This window comes from Antennarius striatus, chromosome 21 (genome assembly GCF_040054535.1).
Source record: "Antennarius striatus isolate MH-2024 chromosome 21, ASM4005453v1, whole genome shotgun sequence".
NCBI lineage: Eukaryota > Metazoa > Chordata > Actinopteri > Lophiiformes > Antennariidae > Antennarius > Antennarius striatus.
This window is the reverse complement of record NC_090796.1, coordinates 5,824,363-5,841,685: the sequence shown is the minus strand read 5'-3', so window position 1 is coordinate 5,841,685 and position 17,323 is coordinate 5,824,363. Positions and strand designations below refer to the sequence as shown.

The 17,323-nt window shown below is 40.0% G+C and overlaps 2 protein-coding genes across 3 annotated transcripts; one reads left to right on the top strand and one right to left on the bottom strand.

Moving 5' to 3' along the window:
* The first annotated feature begins 86 nt into the window (after positions 1–86).
* phf5a (PHD finger protein 5A) lies at positions 87–2,560 on the top strand. Its single transcript, XM_068305844.1, has 4 exons — positions 87–524; positions 896–919; positions 1,049–1,215; positions 2,396–2,560. Exons 1-4 carry the CDS (start codon positions 473–475, stop codon positions 2,483–2,485), a joined length of 333 nt encoding a protein of 110 aa, XP_068161945.1. The 5' UTR covers positions 87–472; the 3' UTR covers positions 2,486–2,560.
* Positions 2,561–3,716: 1,156 nt separating this feature from the next.
* tefa (TEF transcription factor, PAR bZIP family member a) lies at positions 3,717–16,674 on the bottom strand. 2 transcript variants are annotated; one of them, XM_068305762.1, is made up of 5 exons: positions 16,441–16,674; positions 7,731–8,102; positions 6,870–7,090; positions 5,900–6,111; positions 3,717–5,423 (listed from the first exon to the last, which is right to left on the bottom strand). In XM_068305762.1, exons 1-5 carry the CDS (start codon positions 16,514–16,516, stop codon positions 5,402–5,404), a joined length of 903 nt encoding a protein of 300 aa, XP_068161863.1. In that variant the 5' UTR covers positions 16,517–16,674; the 3' UTR covers positions 3,717–5,401. The 2 variants fall into 2 exon arrangements, with proteins under 2 accessions (XP_068161863.1, XP_068161862.1); XM_068305761.1 differs by lacking the exon at positions 16,441–16,674 and adding an exon at positions 9,269–9,588.
* Between the last annotated feature and the right edge of the window lie 649 nt (positions 16,675–17,323).

Genomic DNA, 17,323 nt, shown 5'->3' with positions numbered 1-17,323 from the left:
GGTGGTGTGCCAACGAAGGTGGCTTTCACCCTAATTTAAGTGAAAAGGAGAGAGGGATTAAAGGGAGGCATTAAATAACTGACTATGCAGAAAGACTAAAATGTGAAAAAATATTTTTTTAACAGATCTATAGAAATGGGACTCCACCTCGAATATATTATTAAGAATATCGATCTAAATTAAAAATTGTATTATCCTACAACGATAATAGTACAATACAATAATACAATATTTTTTACGGCTCCTTGTCAGTATATTTCATTCTTTCTATTTAATTTAATCTATTTAGTCATGTTCTAAGGAAATTCTGTGCGAACGAAACGTTTCAATTATACAACTAAATAAATTTGCTGGTTTTTGGTTCTTCTCTTTAAACGCCGCTAGGTGGCGGTAATACAATGCTTCACATAAAGTTTATTGGTCAAAGGTTAAAGTTCAGACAACCAAGCCGTGCTCCTTACGTTTGCTAGAAATGGCTAAACATCATCCGGATTTGATCTTTTGCAGAAAACAAGCTGGTGTCGGTATGTTTTAAATATTTACTCATTATAAATAAAACGTCTAATGTGTCCACGCCGCTGCATTTTGTTTATTGTTCTATCTGTTGAGACTATGTTAGCCAGCATGCTACAGGAAAGAGCATGTTGGCTAACCATGGCTAATATTGTTTCAATGGAACCCATTGAAACAGTACTAGCCATGGTATTAGCTTAGCCTTGTTCACAATTCTAAGTAAATAATGATAGTTTCTAGTATCACAGAAATTACTTAGCGTATCGAAAGAAGACATTGCAGTAGAATGAGTACGGTCACATTTATTCACTGATGTACAAAAACCGTACGACTTGGCCAACTTGAACGCACTGACTTGGAGTTGTTTTCTTCTATTCCTCAGCTATCGGGAGACTTTGCGAGAAATGTAAGTGTTATTACATCTATAATAGTATACTTGAAAACTTGCTGAATCATATTTTATTCCCGTGGTAGTAACTAGGATTTCTATACAAATGCATAACTCATTCCTCTTGTCTTTCCTTTATTCTTTCAGGTGACGGAAAATGTGTCATCTGCGACTCCTATGTGAGACCATGTACACTGGTGCGTATCTGTGATGAGTGTAACTATGGCTCCTATCAGGGACGTTGTGTCATCTGTGGAGGTCCTGGAGTGTCTGATGCCTACTACTGTAAAGAGTGCACCATCCAGGAGAAAGACGTGAGTGTTCTTGAGCTTGTTTATCTGTCTGAATGCACATCTGTATGTATGTTATTTTGCACAATTTTTATGAATGTTTTCATTGAGTTTTGGATTGAACAATTCAGACGATATCAGACTAAATAAAATTAAAGCCACAAACATGCCTCCCATCTTTCCCGTTTAAAAATGAATGAATGAATGAAATGGGTGTGCGTATTGTAATTACTATTATAATATGGTTGACACAGGAGTTACGAGCTTTCACTAACAGCAAAGATAACATTTTTAGATTTCCAAGGCTTCCCCAACATCACAGTTCATCAGAAATCTAAGAAAAGAAGTTTTTTTCAAGGACAATGCATGCTGACAGCCTTTTAAGCCAATGACCAACTGAAGGACATTTCACATTCTTCCAACAGAGTTCAAACATCATGCATATATCAGGCATAAATTAATCGTTTTTTTTATGTTTGTTGTTGAAAGCACAATTTCTTGGGTACAAATTAAGAATACAGTATTTAGTGCAGTTAGTAGTTGTGTTTCAAGTAATTTGAGAAATTCATGTATCTTATGGCATTTCCACAAACAGTTAAGTGAGGTGCCTGTTTCTCCATTACATTTGAGGCAGGTATTAGGAATATTTGGATTTATCTTGTCAGGTCTTGCTTGTGTGACATTGGTTCTCGTAATCCAATTGTATTTAATCCGTTTGAGATATGTATTTATTTCTAGGGTTTGGGTTCTTGAGCATATCTGATTCCACTCTATTTCCTTGCAAGTTTATTATCCATTCTGTAATGTTCAGTAGAGTCGTGATTTTTTAACAGTGTTATGGAGCAAGGATATTTGACCCCTACTGCTGAAATTATTCACTGATACATTTTCTGGTATGGATAAGGAAGGTTGTGAATCAGAATGTGTCTGTGAAAAAATAAGTCTTAACTGCAACTACAGTATTTTAAAAATGTGTGTGAGGTACATCATTTTTATTATTTTCACTGTATGGATCTATAGTTTTGACACCGTTTCTTGCCCATTTTTTAAAGCCCTGATCTGTTTTGACAGAAAAGCTATAATTTCCTCCATATTTGGTGTTATTTTGCATTGATTTTTATACTGAATAAACAATTCAAACTAAACCTTACTGTACTTGTACAAACTATCTTCTGTCTATTCATTCTCTTCCTCTGTTTTACAGCGAGATGGTTGTCCTAAGATTGTGAACTTGGGCAGCTCTAAAACAGATCTGTTCTATGAAAGGAAGAAGTATGGCTTCAAGAAGAGGTGAAGAAGCTGCAGTTAACTCCTTGGTTTTGTTCTTTTTAAAACATGTTTGGACTTGTCAATAAAGGTCTCTTTTATAGTTATGTCTTTGTGTCTATTCTGAACATCAGATAAACCTGATCATTTTGAGTTTACCTCAAAACTGAAAAAAGTTTAATTACAATATTACAAGGTAGTTTCATCATTCAAAAACATCTGAATATTGTACATTGCTGTCTCTGCAACCTATTTTCAGTTTACTGGAGTTGGATCCAAGCTTCGGTTTCTTCAGAAGAGATTTAAAACATCCATGTGACAAAACTAAATAGTTTGACTTTGCATTGTCTTGCATAAAGTAATTCTGTTACTCAATACTTACATGTATCTAACAAGCCGAAAGGCAGAACCAGAACGACAAAGAGCAAACCTTAAAGTTTACTGATTGTCCAGTTAGAAAATAATTCAAGGGTTAAATGCCTGGTCATACTTGTTCAAGAAACATTGTGAATAAAATATGAGCCTGTTTTAATCGGACGTGTTGTGCGTCGGGTTAACAGCTGATGCCGACACTAAAATTGAGGTCTTAATTTTAAATAAGCCTCTGTCTTTACAAACAAGATTTCATCCCACAAACAACCGCCAGCTCAGAGATGCTTTTTTTAAAAAAAAGTAATACTTTTAATGTAATTGCTTGATATCTATTCCAAACTCTACTGGTGTTCAAAAATTTGACCTCCAGTTGGCTCGTAGCTTGTGATAAATGCATTGTTAAACAGAGGGGGGAAATGTTCTCAGGCAGACTGGGCAGGAAGGAAAACATCAATTTGATAAAGACCAGACTGCAGAGTCACCGTGAGTCTCCAGAGCGTCTTCACCCTTCAAGTGACCAGATTTAAACTTTTCAACTTTAAATGCAAGTTTCCACTGTTCTTGCATCAGTCGAGCACTGGCTGGTGAAATAGTCCCCCCACTTCAAATAATACCTTTCATTTAACAAAAGCTCCTTTTATCATGGTGGGATATTGTTTCAATAAGCTGTCAACCCCTATATTTTATTTTGGAGCCCTATAAACTCACTTTCTATTGAAAAAACTGATAAAATATGAATTTAATATAGGAGGGAGGAGTAAATTGAAGATTATCATGAAGTGTTGTGCAGTCTATCCCTGCTGATGATCCTTCTGGTAGGGTTTAGATCATCCAAGTGAACGCCTCACTGTTTTATTATTAAAAAAAACCAGTTCAGGAACATTACAGACTTCCTTAACAAGGCTTTATTTATTCTGTCTGTACAATACAAATAGTGTAGTCACACTCAAAACGCCAACATAATCCTTAAAATAAACTCAAAAATGGAACCAGGAGTGTTAAAACCTCAGATTGACATGTTCATGGTTAAACAGGTGATCTCTCAATACCAGAGAATGCATTAAAAATTATTAACATGAGGAAGATGTGAGAATAATCAAAATTTATATATGTATATATGACATTAGACATTAAATGATGTAGATTCTAATTCAAATTTATCATCTTGAGAAAACAGCTTTCCCATAATAAGGCCCGTATGACTGTAGGTTTTACAGCACAAGATTCAACTTGTGTGTTATGAAAAAACACAATGTGACACCTGAGAGCTACATTTATTGTCGTTTGTGCTAAACGTAACATCCATTTTCAAAATATTCCTTTTGAACATTTTTCAAAAAAAAACCAAAACCTTTCCATAAAAAAACACCATAATATTGAATCTATCGTTTCTATATTTAAGTCATTACATCTATGGATGGAAGCACAGAAGCAAAAGAAGAAGTTCAGAATCAGAGTAAAATAATCCTGGCACACCTTTTAATGCTTCTTAAGAACAGACAGACTGCATTGCATTGAAATGGCTTTACGAGTTCTGGGCTTTCATGTCAGACAAAGATGCGAAGATCTACACCTACTGAGGTGTGGGGAATGAAGTACGACACCAAAACATCCTGAACAACCACTTAACAGTTACTTCTACATGTTTATTCCTAACAATAAATTGTAAATAATAAAAAGTAGGAGTTTGACAGATCAGCAGACAACATGCTACACATCCTGTTAGCATCCCATAGCCTGAAACGCATTCAGTTATGATGGAGGCAAAAGTCACTAAGAGACTCAATCTCTAACATTTAGACATTTCAAAAACTGTACTTCCACCATATCCGACTTTGACTGTTAGACTACATCTTTTTACAGCACAGACATCAGTGGATTCAACACACATTTCTGATGTGTTATAGACAGAAATACAAGAATCCACCTGCAGAGGAACCAAGAGAAATCCCACTGTGTGTCAAAAACGGAATGAGACGCTAAAACATGAAAGTTTTTCCACAGCTGTGGGCTGCTGGTAAGGTTAATTGGTACATGGAGAGAAGTGAACATGGCTTTTTATGAGCCACACCACCGTAGTTCCCTGAAGATTAAATTATTGGAAATACCACAGTCATAATTTTTAGCAGGCAAAAGGAGAGCCCACAGACAATCTTCCACGCAACATGCATTTGAAATTAGTTTTCAAGAACTCAGTAATATGTTGACAGCCTGTAAATCAGTTTATGTCTGAAGTCTCTAAATAATAGATCTAAACTATTGTTTAACACCCACACTTTCTCCAAAATAAACACCATAAACAATCTCTAATGGCCAAAAGTATTCAAGACACAATCGTACACCTAATAAAAGCGGTGCGATGAAGAAGCACTTGAATATCCTCTCACACTCATGTCATTCATTCATACACACACACACACACACACACCCTCTAAATTGCCTGTGTGTGTCCAGGGCAACGAAAGTCAGGCCCTGCAAGGACTCTTCTTTGCCTGATGGACTCGTGTCACATTACGTCTCCAAGTGGTTCTATTTATCCATCAAAAAAGAAGAAGAGTAAATAAACTGCTGTCTATTGGTCTTCTGGCACCTCACTTGAAAGAGAAGAAGGATGGAGGGAGAAAAGGGGAGAAAGGTCAATGTTAAGCAACAAGATAACGTGGATTTGATCCAAATGGAGTACAGCATTGTGGGTAATCTGAGGTTGCAGTAACAACGAATGACTTTTGGGGAAATGTACCAGGATTCACTGTTAAACTCTTTTGGACATTCGCTGACACGACTGTAGATGGTGTAGCTTTCATACAGAGGAGGGGGGCATAGAGCCCTGATATCTGGCTCAGCTCTGTTCAGGAGACGAGACCATTTATTCAACTGACTGCAAACTGACTGAACCCAAACGGCTGTATTTGTCCAAAACAACAGTCAAAAAACGAGGTATCAGTGGTACAGTGGATCTGGTACCGTAGGAAAAACTACGTCGCTAACCGGCAGAGTGAAAAAAAACTGATCTGAGCGGTCTGCTGTACGGATGTCCATTTACAGTTTTGTGCGTTTCACGGTCCCTTACAGTGGCCCGAACTTGTCCTCGTATTGACCCACGACGTTCTTGTAGCGGCCGCACTCCTTCCGTAGCTCGGCCACCTCCGAACGCAGCGCCGCGTTCTCGCGCTCCAGGAAGGCTGCCCGGACGGTGATCTGGTTCTCCTTCAGCCTGCGGGCGTCGCGTGAACGTTTGGCCGCCACGTTGTTCTTCTTCCTCCTCTGCCAGTACTTTTCGTCCTGCGGATGGAAGAGCAGCAGCAGGGTTGGGTCACGGCAAACAAGCCTGAAGCCAGACTCAAACCCAAACAGCCTGGCAAATTAGTTGAGCCTGGCTCAGTGGGTGCTGGTGATGAATTAGTGGACACAGAGCGTGTCAAGTGTGCAGATGTGGCAGACAGCCAAGCTCTGTTAAACGAAACCTGAGTTCACAAGCGGAGTGAGGAGGAAGGAAGACATCAGTTTGAAAATTTAAGAATGCCGAGTCACGGTGAGTCTGCAGAGCTGCTTCACTACGACTCGATCCGATTCCTACCATGTGAATCAAACGTTTGACTTCCCCTCTGTTGCATCCGTTGTGTCAAGAGAACTGACAAAATTACAAACCAGTAAAAGTGCTACATTCCATTTCTTGAAGGGAACTTTTTTTTGTGACAAAATCACATTTCTAAGATTCGTACGACACACTAGGGGTTTTTAAACCGTGCTTTAGGCATCCTGTTTACAATAGACTTATATTCAGCAAAGTTGTATGATTCAGTCAATTTAGGGGAATAATGTAAAATTATGATAAAATACTCTTAAGATTCAAATAAGACCTTTCCAAATGTTTTTTTTTTTTGCAAACCAGCTTTCTACATGTTCTCCTATGTTTGTACAGCTCATGCTTATGTATATAATGTATATAACACATGTTTGTGTGGTTCTCCTTAACATAACCCATCACAATAACAGCAGAATGAACTCCCAGGTGTTGAGGCCCCAGTTCTCCTGCGTACCTTCTGTTCTTCAGGAACGAACACCTTCTTGGCCTTTTTGATCATGGGTTGTGGCTTCAGCTCATCCTCAGTGAACTTGTGTTTGCGGGGGTCGAACAGCTCCCCCCCAGGCACGCTGGACAGGACCAAGTCGGTGGGATCTGGCTCATAGTTGACATCCACTTCAATCTCGTCTGGGCTGATGGGTTCTGGGGTCACCGAGTGTGAATCAGTGGTTACCTCTGAAGACCAGCATAAAAACTGAAAGTCAGTGACCCTCATTGTTTCAAATTATCAACAACGGCTTTAGTTCCACCATAACACAACAAAGAGTGTTTAAAATCTCAGCAGTCGATCTCTGGTGTGACTGTTTTCCAAAGAATGATCTACTTTTATATTCTTCTACACATCTGCTGTTTCAGAAACACAATTGTTTTTCTTTTCTTGTATTTCCCTGTATAATCATGCTATGATCTTCATTCTGCACAAACATCTTTTTCCGTTGTCTCCTCAGCCAAGACTGCTCCTGGTGTTTTTCAGGACACACTGTCATTTCAATGTTGCTCTGGTGTCGCTCAAATATCGACACACAATTGTAATATGGAGCACAGAGGCAAATTCCTGAGGTAGCTGACATTCAACAGGAGTGATATGGAAACAAAGAGAAGGATGCTAAACTGAAAACGGGTGTGTCACACATTTTGGTAGACATTCTTTGGCCCTTGAAACGTTACCTACAGCCCTGTGTCCGAAATACTGGAGTTTAGCCTCAGAAATCTCACTGCACCTGAAAATCTGCTTGTCCATTATGTAAATAACACAAAGCTAGGTTTTAGTGAAACCTACAAGCCTCTGTTTCCTGCTTGTGTTGCTTCTACTCACCTTCAGCGACGTCACAGATGTCAGACTCGCTCCTCGTGATGATCACCACTTCTTCGTTACACTTGTCCAACGCCTGAATGGGCACCAGACCCGCCGAGGACACTACTGTTGTCTTGGAAACTTTATGATTCTTTTTTTTCAGAGAACTTCCTTCTGGCTCGTCTTTCTGGGTGTCATCATCAGAGAAATTTGGGATGCCGTTCTCCATGAGGAACTCCTCCAGGTCCATGTACTCCAGATGGAAGTTTTCACCGTCGTAGGGGATGGTTTTCTCCCAGATAGCAGGGGTCAGGGCGGCTGAAGGCCCCATATCGCTTCCTCCTCCACCCAGGTCGACATTATCTCCCAGACTCAATTTTTCTTTGTCGGTGTCTGAAACACATTGAAAATACACGCAAGACACATGAAGTTTTTACACTAGTGACATGATGTGTCCAGACCCATAAAACTCTACAGGAGAGATAATCAAGTCAAGCAGAACCAACGGTGAGCCCCAAGTTTTATTTGTCTACAAAGAATTTACACCTATAAAAGTCAATCCTGCACGAAAAATACCTGAAAAAAGAACCGACCACAAGTTTCCACTGTCGTTACAAAACTACAGTCAATATTTGCCAAGATTCAACCAGCTTGTCTGGATATTAGATTTCAGTACTGAAAACCAAAGTTTGTTCCTTTGTGAAAAAACGTGAAAAACAGCCAGATTAAAATTTTTTCTATGTATTAATAAATGCTTTTAGGGTGGCTGTGGTTAAGATGGGAAGAGGGTCCGTCATGCTTCTGTATCCTGAACCCCAGTGAGAGGGCTGCCCCACAGGCAGAGATCAACGGAAGTATGAGCGAAATAAAAAGTTAGAACAAGTCTTCATGAGAAAAACACACACAATACCGGAAACAAACATTTATAGACGTACTAACAGAGAGCATGAAGCACACTGTAAAAAGTTAGCTAGCCCGCGGCAACAATTGATGACCACGACGTGTAGCTTCTTAAAAATATCCATCCGTCCATCCTTAAAACCCATTTAAAATTATTTTGTTTTTAATGCCAACAAAATACAACATTGACCTTAAGGGGACGTTCTGTCAACAAAAAGCCTGGAAAAGTCTGGAAAGTCAGGCGGGACAAGAGAAACGCTGGGGGAGGGTTAGCTTCAATCTACTTTACGTTCTAAAACTAAAACCGTGCTCCGTGTTCAAATGTTCCGTTTAATTAAAAAATTTTTTAACCCAGTATCAAGAATTAAATTAGTTTTAAATGTAAAGCATGCATACATACGCATACTGCAGATGTTGCGATTTGGGCTTCGACACCACGAACCTCTAAAATGCAACACAAAGCTCCTTCAGGGAGCTTCGCTTCTACCTCGACGGACTGATCACGTTTAGAAAAGAGAGTCATGGATACTTTAATGTTGCTATGGCTTCAGTCATATTTACACAGAACCAAAGGGGGTACACCATGAGTTTTTGGAATGAGCTTCTTTTAAGCTAGCATTAAATCGAAGCATCTTCCCGGTCGGCTAACAGGACGTTACCCTCGTCGTCGTCCAGAATGTTCGGCGGAGGCATTTCCATGATCTTCTTCAGAACCACAGGGAAGGAGCCACTGGCCCCAGAGGCCGCTCCCAGAGTTATGAGGATCTTGTCTGTCGACATTTTCCCCTTGTTGCTACCGTTGTCGGATACACAAGATCCACGGGTCCCGCTCACTCGAAGACGACCACGGACTCGCTGCTAGTTCAGTTTCTCTATCAATTTAAATCGAACTCCCACCCTGCGCGCTTTTTTTTAGGTTACATCCCCAGACGATTATTTGTGGGGTTTAGTAGCTACACACCGCAGCCTTCTTCATCTCCGCCCACTTTGTGCTGATTGGCCTGTCGGAACTCCGTCTCTCTGACCCTCGTGCGAAATGTTCAAGTGAGGCGGGGATTCCAGCCTAGCAACCAATGGCGGCGGTCAAATAGAAGCTAGTCGAGATATTATTGGTTGACCGAGTTATATATGTTATTCCACGTAGGTTGCAGGAAAATATGGGTCTGAAGCGTTAAAATGATCACTTGACAAACATAACTATTCAGTCTGACAACAGAGCCACGATACGACTACCCTTTGTTTCCTCATTTATTAGTAAAGTCAAGGTAACTTTTTAATGTCAGTTCAGCGTTCATGCCTTACAGCTGCTCCCCTTACGCCGTGTCGGTCACGTGTTATCACATGTGCCTGGGCCGCCCTACAGCTGACCTATGAGGCAGGAGTCTGTCCCCTTCTTCCTGCTCTGATAGACTGACTGCAGACCACTTATGCAAATTATAAACTATCCACCCAAAAATGATGCAATGTTCTCACTCAGCAAGTATTGACATGCAAACATGCTCAACAAAGTAAACCCCACTCAAAAATCATTTTTTCTCTTATTATAAGGAAACAAAACCTGCTTCTACGATGTGTTCTGTGAGCTAATTTAAATGTTTTAATCATCGTGCAAGAGGCACTTTCTGCAGAACACCCTTCTCAGCTCAGGTTTGTCAGTGGTGGTGAAGGAGCAGGTGTTTTCTACTGGTGTTGCTTACATGTGTCACACGGGAGCTGTTTTTGGAGCAACATTATGGGGAGACACAAAACAGTCAAGGTCAGCAGCTGGTCACATGAGCCAGGTTCTGTTTGAGGCCGACGGACACTCGACAGTCCCTATGTCCGCATGAAGGACTACAAACACTAATATTTAGACTATTTTGACGATAAATACATCATCTGTGTTTATAACAACTTAAATCCACAATTAGATCTAACTAAGAAGGCCAGACTTTCCATGGATCTTAAGTGCCTTCTATTGAATAACTTTTTGTCTTGGGTTACTGAATGATGAGGACAATATTGTACAGCGTGTACAGTCAGATACTAAACCCGTGCTCACATGTCCAGTGCACACATCCACTGATGTAAGTCCAATAAATTTAACAAGTGTGTCACAAGCTTATTCAAAAAGATGAAACGTACAACAATCTTAATAATAGCCAATGCAATGTGCAGCACAATTACTTTCAGACTTTGTAGTGTTGCCATGTTTAACATTTAACATGATAGCAGTCAATCTATTTAGTTTCTTCTTAATAAACAAGAAGAACCTCAGGAACAACAGCATGCAGTAAACGCATCACATTTAATCCTGTTAGAGACACGTTAGAGACACTTTTAATCACGTCACATTTACTTATTGCTGGAATAAGTTTTTATTGGTATTGTGAGATGGACTGGGGCTAACTGTATACAACAAAAACATTTTTAAACTAGAATTATTATCTATTTACCAGTTTACAGGCACTCTTTGTATTATGTGCAAACACTTTACCAGTGATGAGAAAGAAACGTCCTCTCATCCTGCTATTTCACATAAACACACCAACTACAACAGATGTCTCCAGACACACACACACAAACACACACACACACACACACACACACACACACACACACACACACACACACACACACACACACACACACACACACACACACACACACACACACACACACACACACACACACACACACACACACACACACACCTTTAGTACATGTGGCTGCATGGGCACAAATCAAATCTATCAACAATACAATTTCTGTCTGGCTAAGTTAATAAAAGTAAATGGATTTGTCTGAGCGAAGCTCTCATCAGCATGACTGTGCAGTTTGGGACAAAATGAATGGTCTGAAAGGCCAGAGTTCCACAGACAAGTCAATTTGGCCTGAGCCACAGAAATAAATGTGAGAACTTTGGGAAGTTTCAGTATATGTGTGTTTTTTAGGTGTTATGGATTCTGTGTGGTGACAAGTTATTTAGTCTGGGGGGAAATAGAAAAGTCCTGAGTGATGTCATATATGTTACTTACTGCTTGAATGGTTCTGCAGTTAAGTACAGTGTAAAAATAAAGCAGAATGCATTGCAAAGCAATTACAGCTGCATGTTGAGGTTCAAGAGGTTAAAGTGCACAAAAACAAGAATAAATTAAATCTATTCTTGTTCCACGTGTGTGTGTGTGTGTATGTGTAAGAGAGAAAGAGAAAGACAGGCAGACATGTGGCACATGTGTAGTGTAATTCTAACCATGGTGGTTCTGTATTTTATTACAGGTACCGGATTCAGAGCCCGACAGCCTTTGATTATGGTCACCAGACTCCATGATGTTTTTCCTAATGTAATCACTGGAATAACAAATTAGATTTCATTGCAACATCATTATGACTTAGTAGTGAAGTTTTTTTTGGGGTTAAGGCTTATATTTACATAAGGAGTTCATGGCCGAACCATGTAGTCGAGACACAGGATTTTTTCCCTTCTGTAATAGCTATCAGCAGGAAACAGGTGATGAGGACGTGATGGGCAGGTTTGGTATCCAGGAGAGGAATGCAGAAGGACAGATGGTGGATGACTTTGCAAGAAGGATGGAAACGGCTATAGTGAATACTTTCTTCCAGAAGAGGCAGGAACATAGGGTGACCTATAAGAGTGGAGGCAGGAGCACACAGGTAGACGATGTAATCTGAAGGAGATCAGTGACTGCAAAGTAGTGGTGAGAGTGTAGCTAAATAGCATAGGATGGTGGTGTGTATGATGACTCTGGTGGTGAGGAAGATCAACAGGGCAAAGGTAGAGCAGAAGACAAAATGGAAGCTGAAAAAGGAAGAGTGTTGCAAGACTTTTAGGAAGGAGTTAAGACAGGCTCTGGGTGGACAGGAGGTGCTTCCAGATGACTGGACAACTACAGATAATATGATCAATGGGGTTGCACTAGGAGGTAGTATGACTAAGCCACTGTGGCTCAGTGTAAAAGAATTGAGTAAGCCACAAAAAGCCACGTTCTGTGTCCAAGACAGGGGCTTGCTATAATAGCAAGTAAAAGTTACAAGTAAACATTGAGTAATATTTTGAATGACTGTATCTTCACATAGTGAATGCAAGTTTTCAATTGATGGGGGGTGTAAAACCACGCTCGTCGTAGGGGTGTGTGGGGGGGGATACCCCCTACATCAGAGAAGGCCAGAAGGAGCTGCATTGTTTTTTTGTAGATCAGGAGAAAGCTTACGACAGGGTGCCCAGAGAGGAACTGTGGTATTGTAGGAGGAAGTCTGGAGTGGCAGAGAAGTATGTTAGAGAGGCGCAGGACATGTATGAGGACTGTAAGACAGTGGTGAGGTGTGCTGTAGGTGTGACAGAGGAGTTCAAGGTGGAGGTGGGACTGCATCAGGGATCAGCTCTGAGCCCCTTCTTGTTCGCTATGGTGATGGACAGGCTGACAGACGAGGTTAGACAGGAATCTCCATGGACTATGATGTTTGCAGATGACATTGTGATCTGTAGTGAGAGCAGGGAACAGGTGGAGGAGAAGCTAGAGAGGTGGAGGTTTGTCCTGGAAAGGAGAGGAATGAAGGTTAGCCGCAGTAAGACAGAGTACATGTGTGTGTGTGTGAATGACAGGGACCCAAGTGGAAGAGTGAGGTTACAGGGAGAATAGATCAAGAAGGCGGAGGATTTTAAGTACTTAGGGTCAACAGTCCAGAGCAATGGAGAGTGTGGAACAGAGGTGAAGAGGCGTGTACAGGCAGGAAGGAACAGGTGAAGAAAAATGTCAGGCCTGGATAATTCTGGAGGCCGTCACAGTCACCTAACTTGAATCACATAGAAAATCTGGATCTGGAAACCATTGCTCAAGAGGAATGGGCTAAGATTCCTCAGGAATGTTGCCAGAATCTGGTGTCTGGGTGTGTATCATGTTTACAGCAGATGTTTGCAGAAGGTTGTTGCCTCAAACCATTGCTGCACACAGAGATAGAACCACTGGTCATTAAATGGTTGACTAATGCTGAGTGCAATTGTCAGTAAAATTTGAGTTTTGTGGGGGGACAATTATTAAAATGTGCTATACTGAACTAATTTCCAGTGCTCCTGCTTGATTTGGTTATTGCAAACAGAAAATCAATCATATATTTTACCCATTGTATTCTGGTATGGAAGAAAGAACTGGATGATTAAACACGTCAATAAGTACACATGGGATGCTTTGTGGGACTTTAAAAAAACAAACATATTGACTGAAGAATTAACTTAAATGGGACCAAAAGCAACAACACACCTCTGAGTAATGACATTACTAATGTCTAATCCGATTTCAGGCAGACAGAGCCATCTAGTGATTAAATCAAGAACCTACAAAGCCCTCCACCTCCGCTCAGCGCTGGCAGACGACCCACATGAACAGGTTCCAGCTTTTATCTACACCAACAGTAACCCAACACTTACTCAGTTCCAACATCAGACAAAAGCATAGTTTGTTTACAACGCATTTCAAACAGGGGCGGCTCTGGGGTCAGGACTCTGGAAGAATGTATGAAAGGTGGAGAGTTGTGCCAACAACATTCTGAAAAATAAATTACTCATCAACGTTCCTTCATTCCCCTTATTTGTGTAAAACTGTAGACAGAAAGCTTGGACCCGTCTCTGGACTCGTACCAGCAGTTATAATTAAACAGATCAGACCCCAGACCACTGGGGGGACATGAACTGCAAGGGCTTATAGCACTGAGGTGGACATATACACACACACACACAACAGCACAATATGACATGACCCTGTGTTTGCATCAGTCCTATTTCATTCAATTTATGTTTATAAATATTCAGTTTCTTATTATGACTGACTGATTCTAATTTTTTTTAATTTCATGCCTATTTAAGATAATTACTACTCTCTTTCATTTTGACGACTCAGCTAGTCAAATATACTGCAGTAATACACCACACGCATTGCTAAATTTACACAACCAGTCTGCTGTACAACTGAAGGAAATTAATGATCAATGAGTCAAGTTCAACAAAATAAAGGCATCTGTCCTTTTGTGAAATCCTCTCTGAGAAAATGAGTTCCACTGGATGTTGCAGGTAAACTAAAAGTGTTTTCATGTTGTACGAAATAACACCATCCGCAAACTATCAGCGATTTTAACCAAACACCTTTAAGTAAACAGAAAACAGCATTTCTTCCAGGCATGTATTCTGATCTTTTCTGTGAACCAAACTGATTTTCTGGGTACTGAGAATCTTTAACTGTTTGGAATCTGTGTCGTTCTTCCCTAAATCAGATTAAACATCTTTAGATCCTGTTGCTCAACAACCACCAATAATCATGTTGATATTCAGTTCATTCATTCAAACACTATTTGTGACATAAATACCAGAAGTTGATCACTATATATGAATATTGGTTGTCGTTGTATTATCCATGCTGTTATTGCATTACAGTACTTGTCTTGGCTTTATATCACTATAACAAACACTGATGTCGGCTTGGTAACTAAGCAGTAGAATAAACCACTTATTAGTTACATAATTGAGTTTCATTTTCAAATTTAGGACACCAACATTAAGTCATTCCAATTAAGTAATCTGAACAAAGCATCTTATTCAGTATATTGTGGCAAATTCAGAATGAAGGCCACAGACATCAGGACTAATTTTAAACACTAAGACAACCGACAACTGTGTGTCAATAACATACTTAAGAGTAATGACACATCAGCCCCAGGAACACTTGCACATGTGAGAGAACACTGGTCTACAAAACAAACCACACCAGGATTCTTTAGTCATGGATGCAAAACTAATAAACCTTAACAAGGTTCCAGCTGCACAAACCAAGAAACGCACACACACACACACACACACACACACACACACACACACACACACACACACACACACACACACACACACACACACACACACACACTTCAAGCATTAAGACAACATCACAAGAGCAAAGCTTGATATTTGATCATGAGCCGTCCCATCAGCCTTTTTGCTCCTAACAAACTGTTCCCTTACAAGATGACATGTTTAACCCTTGCCTGCGGTTCCCCATTAACCATGTGACTGTTTTTTATTTCTATCTGCTGAAGTGTGGGTGATCTTTGTGGAGATATTCAGCCATCCAGCTAACAGCAAAATCAATTGGACTTGTGGGGGAAAAAAGATGTTTGACCTCTGATTCAAGAACCTTCTTCAGATCTGAAGGGCTGGTGAAGACTTCCAGACATTTAACCCAGCAGGATTCACCAAGGTTGTTCACTCCTAGTGAGGGTCGCTGAACCCGTGGTGATAACACAGGTTTCACCTCAGGGAAGTTGGAGTCACCTGAAAGTCATTCTGATGATGGTTGAGTTGTTTGCTCTACAATGGTATGCACATATTCTACCTCGAATTTCATTTGCTTTATTTTTTTAAAAAGTTTTATAACATCTGATTCTGATCCAGCAGGAGGAACAAATTCATGTGGAATGACCCTTTAAAGCTTTTTAAATGAAGAGTCAAAGAGGACGAAGTGATCTTGGAGGAAAAAGGTTGGTTTTGGCAAAATGCAAACAAATCATGAAGCATTCCGTATGTCCATCAGGAATCAATAAGTGTGATCTGTTGGAATTCACAAAGACAGCATTTTAAATGAAAATGCAGCCACTAGAGACGATGTTCCTCCTGTTCAGCTTCTGAACTCCGGTGACCTGAACTCTGAGTTCTGAAGCCGTCTTGTCTGCACACCCAGTCAGCTGACAGTTTATACCCTCCTCACTCAAGACCGAGTGGATTTGACAAACACAACCTCACAACACTGCAACACAACACACTCCACGATCTGATGTGGCTCCTACTCACCATTATCGTCAAAGTTGGGTAGAGTAAACGGATGTTCGAGCAGAGCCTTGAAAATCTCCGGGATTTCTGTGCTCATGTTTATTTTTTAAATTATTACTTGAGTTGAATTAAGCAGTTCAAAATAAGTCGTGAATCTACGTGAATAAAATGAAAGACGACACACGAACCACGCGTGGAAGGATAAAGAATATCTAACTTCAGGTAATCCTCAATCCCAACATTTACATGGGTCACACAAGCGGTGTGAATTTAGAACGAATTACTTAACAAAGCCCGCCTCTCCGGCTCCACGACAGCCAATCAGAAAAGAAGATTTCTCCGTAATTATTAGACAAACTGTTGATTGGTCGGTGGCTGTGTCCATCACAGAGCTCACGCCCAATCACGAGGTTCGTCTGTATTACCTAAAGTAAAAAGAAAAAAGAAAAGAAAAACACGGTTATGTAATACAGTAGGTAACAAACAACAGATATAATGAAAACTTAATAATTCACCTGGAGCTCCGTGTAAAATGAAGTAAATAATAACAATGCAAATCAGACTGTTTTGCTGTAAGGGTATAAAAAGTTAGTTTAATCAATTAAAAACAACATGCATTTGAAATAAATATATTTAACTTGTTGTACCTAGGTATTTCAAATTGCACGTTGATAAATTTTTAAGGTTATATAATAGGTTTGTGGAAACTAGCACAAACACGTTCAGTGCACGAAGAGGGAAATGGAGTAATGGTTTTATAACTTGACCTACAAACGATGTTGCAAGAATTGTCAGATTATTCATTCACTATCAGCCTTAAGACAATTTATGGACATGTGATATTCCTTTATGCTTATGCTATCATTACTGATTTATTCCTTGTTATAATTTATAAATAGAAGAG

What these genes read in the sequence shown, in the direction of transcription:
- tefa (XM_068305761.1), bottom strand. Translation starts at nt 9,389, where the DNA reads ATGTCGACAGACAAGATCCTCATAACTCTGGGAGCGGCCTCTGGGGCC. An exon ending in TCGTTCCTGAAGAACAGAAG is followed by an intron (nt 6,112 to 6,869) that starts GTACGCAGGAGA and finishes TTCCATCCGCAG; the next exon opens with GACGAAAAGTACTGGCAGAG. An exon ending in GAGGACAAGTTCGGGCCACT is followed by an intron (nt 5,424 to 5,899) that starts GTAAGGGACCGT and finishes TTCTCTTTCAAG; the next exon opens with TGAGGTGCCAGAAGACCAAT.
- phf5a (XM_068305844.1), top strand. Translation starts at nt 473, where the DNA reads ATGGCTAAACATCATCCGGATTTGATCTTTTGCAGAAAACAAGCTGGT. An exon ending in CAGAAAACAAGCTGGTGTCG is followed by an intron (nt 525 to 895) that starts GTATGTTTTAAA and finishes TCTATTCCTCAG; the next exon opens with CTATCGGGAGACTTTGCGAG. An exon ending in GCACCATCCAGGAGAAAGAC is followed by an intron (nt 1,216 to 2,395) that starts GTGAGTGTTCTT and finishes TCTGTTTTACAG; the next exon opens with CGAGATGGTTGTCCTAAGAT.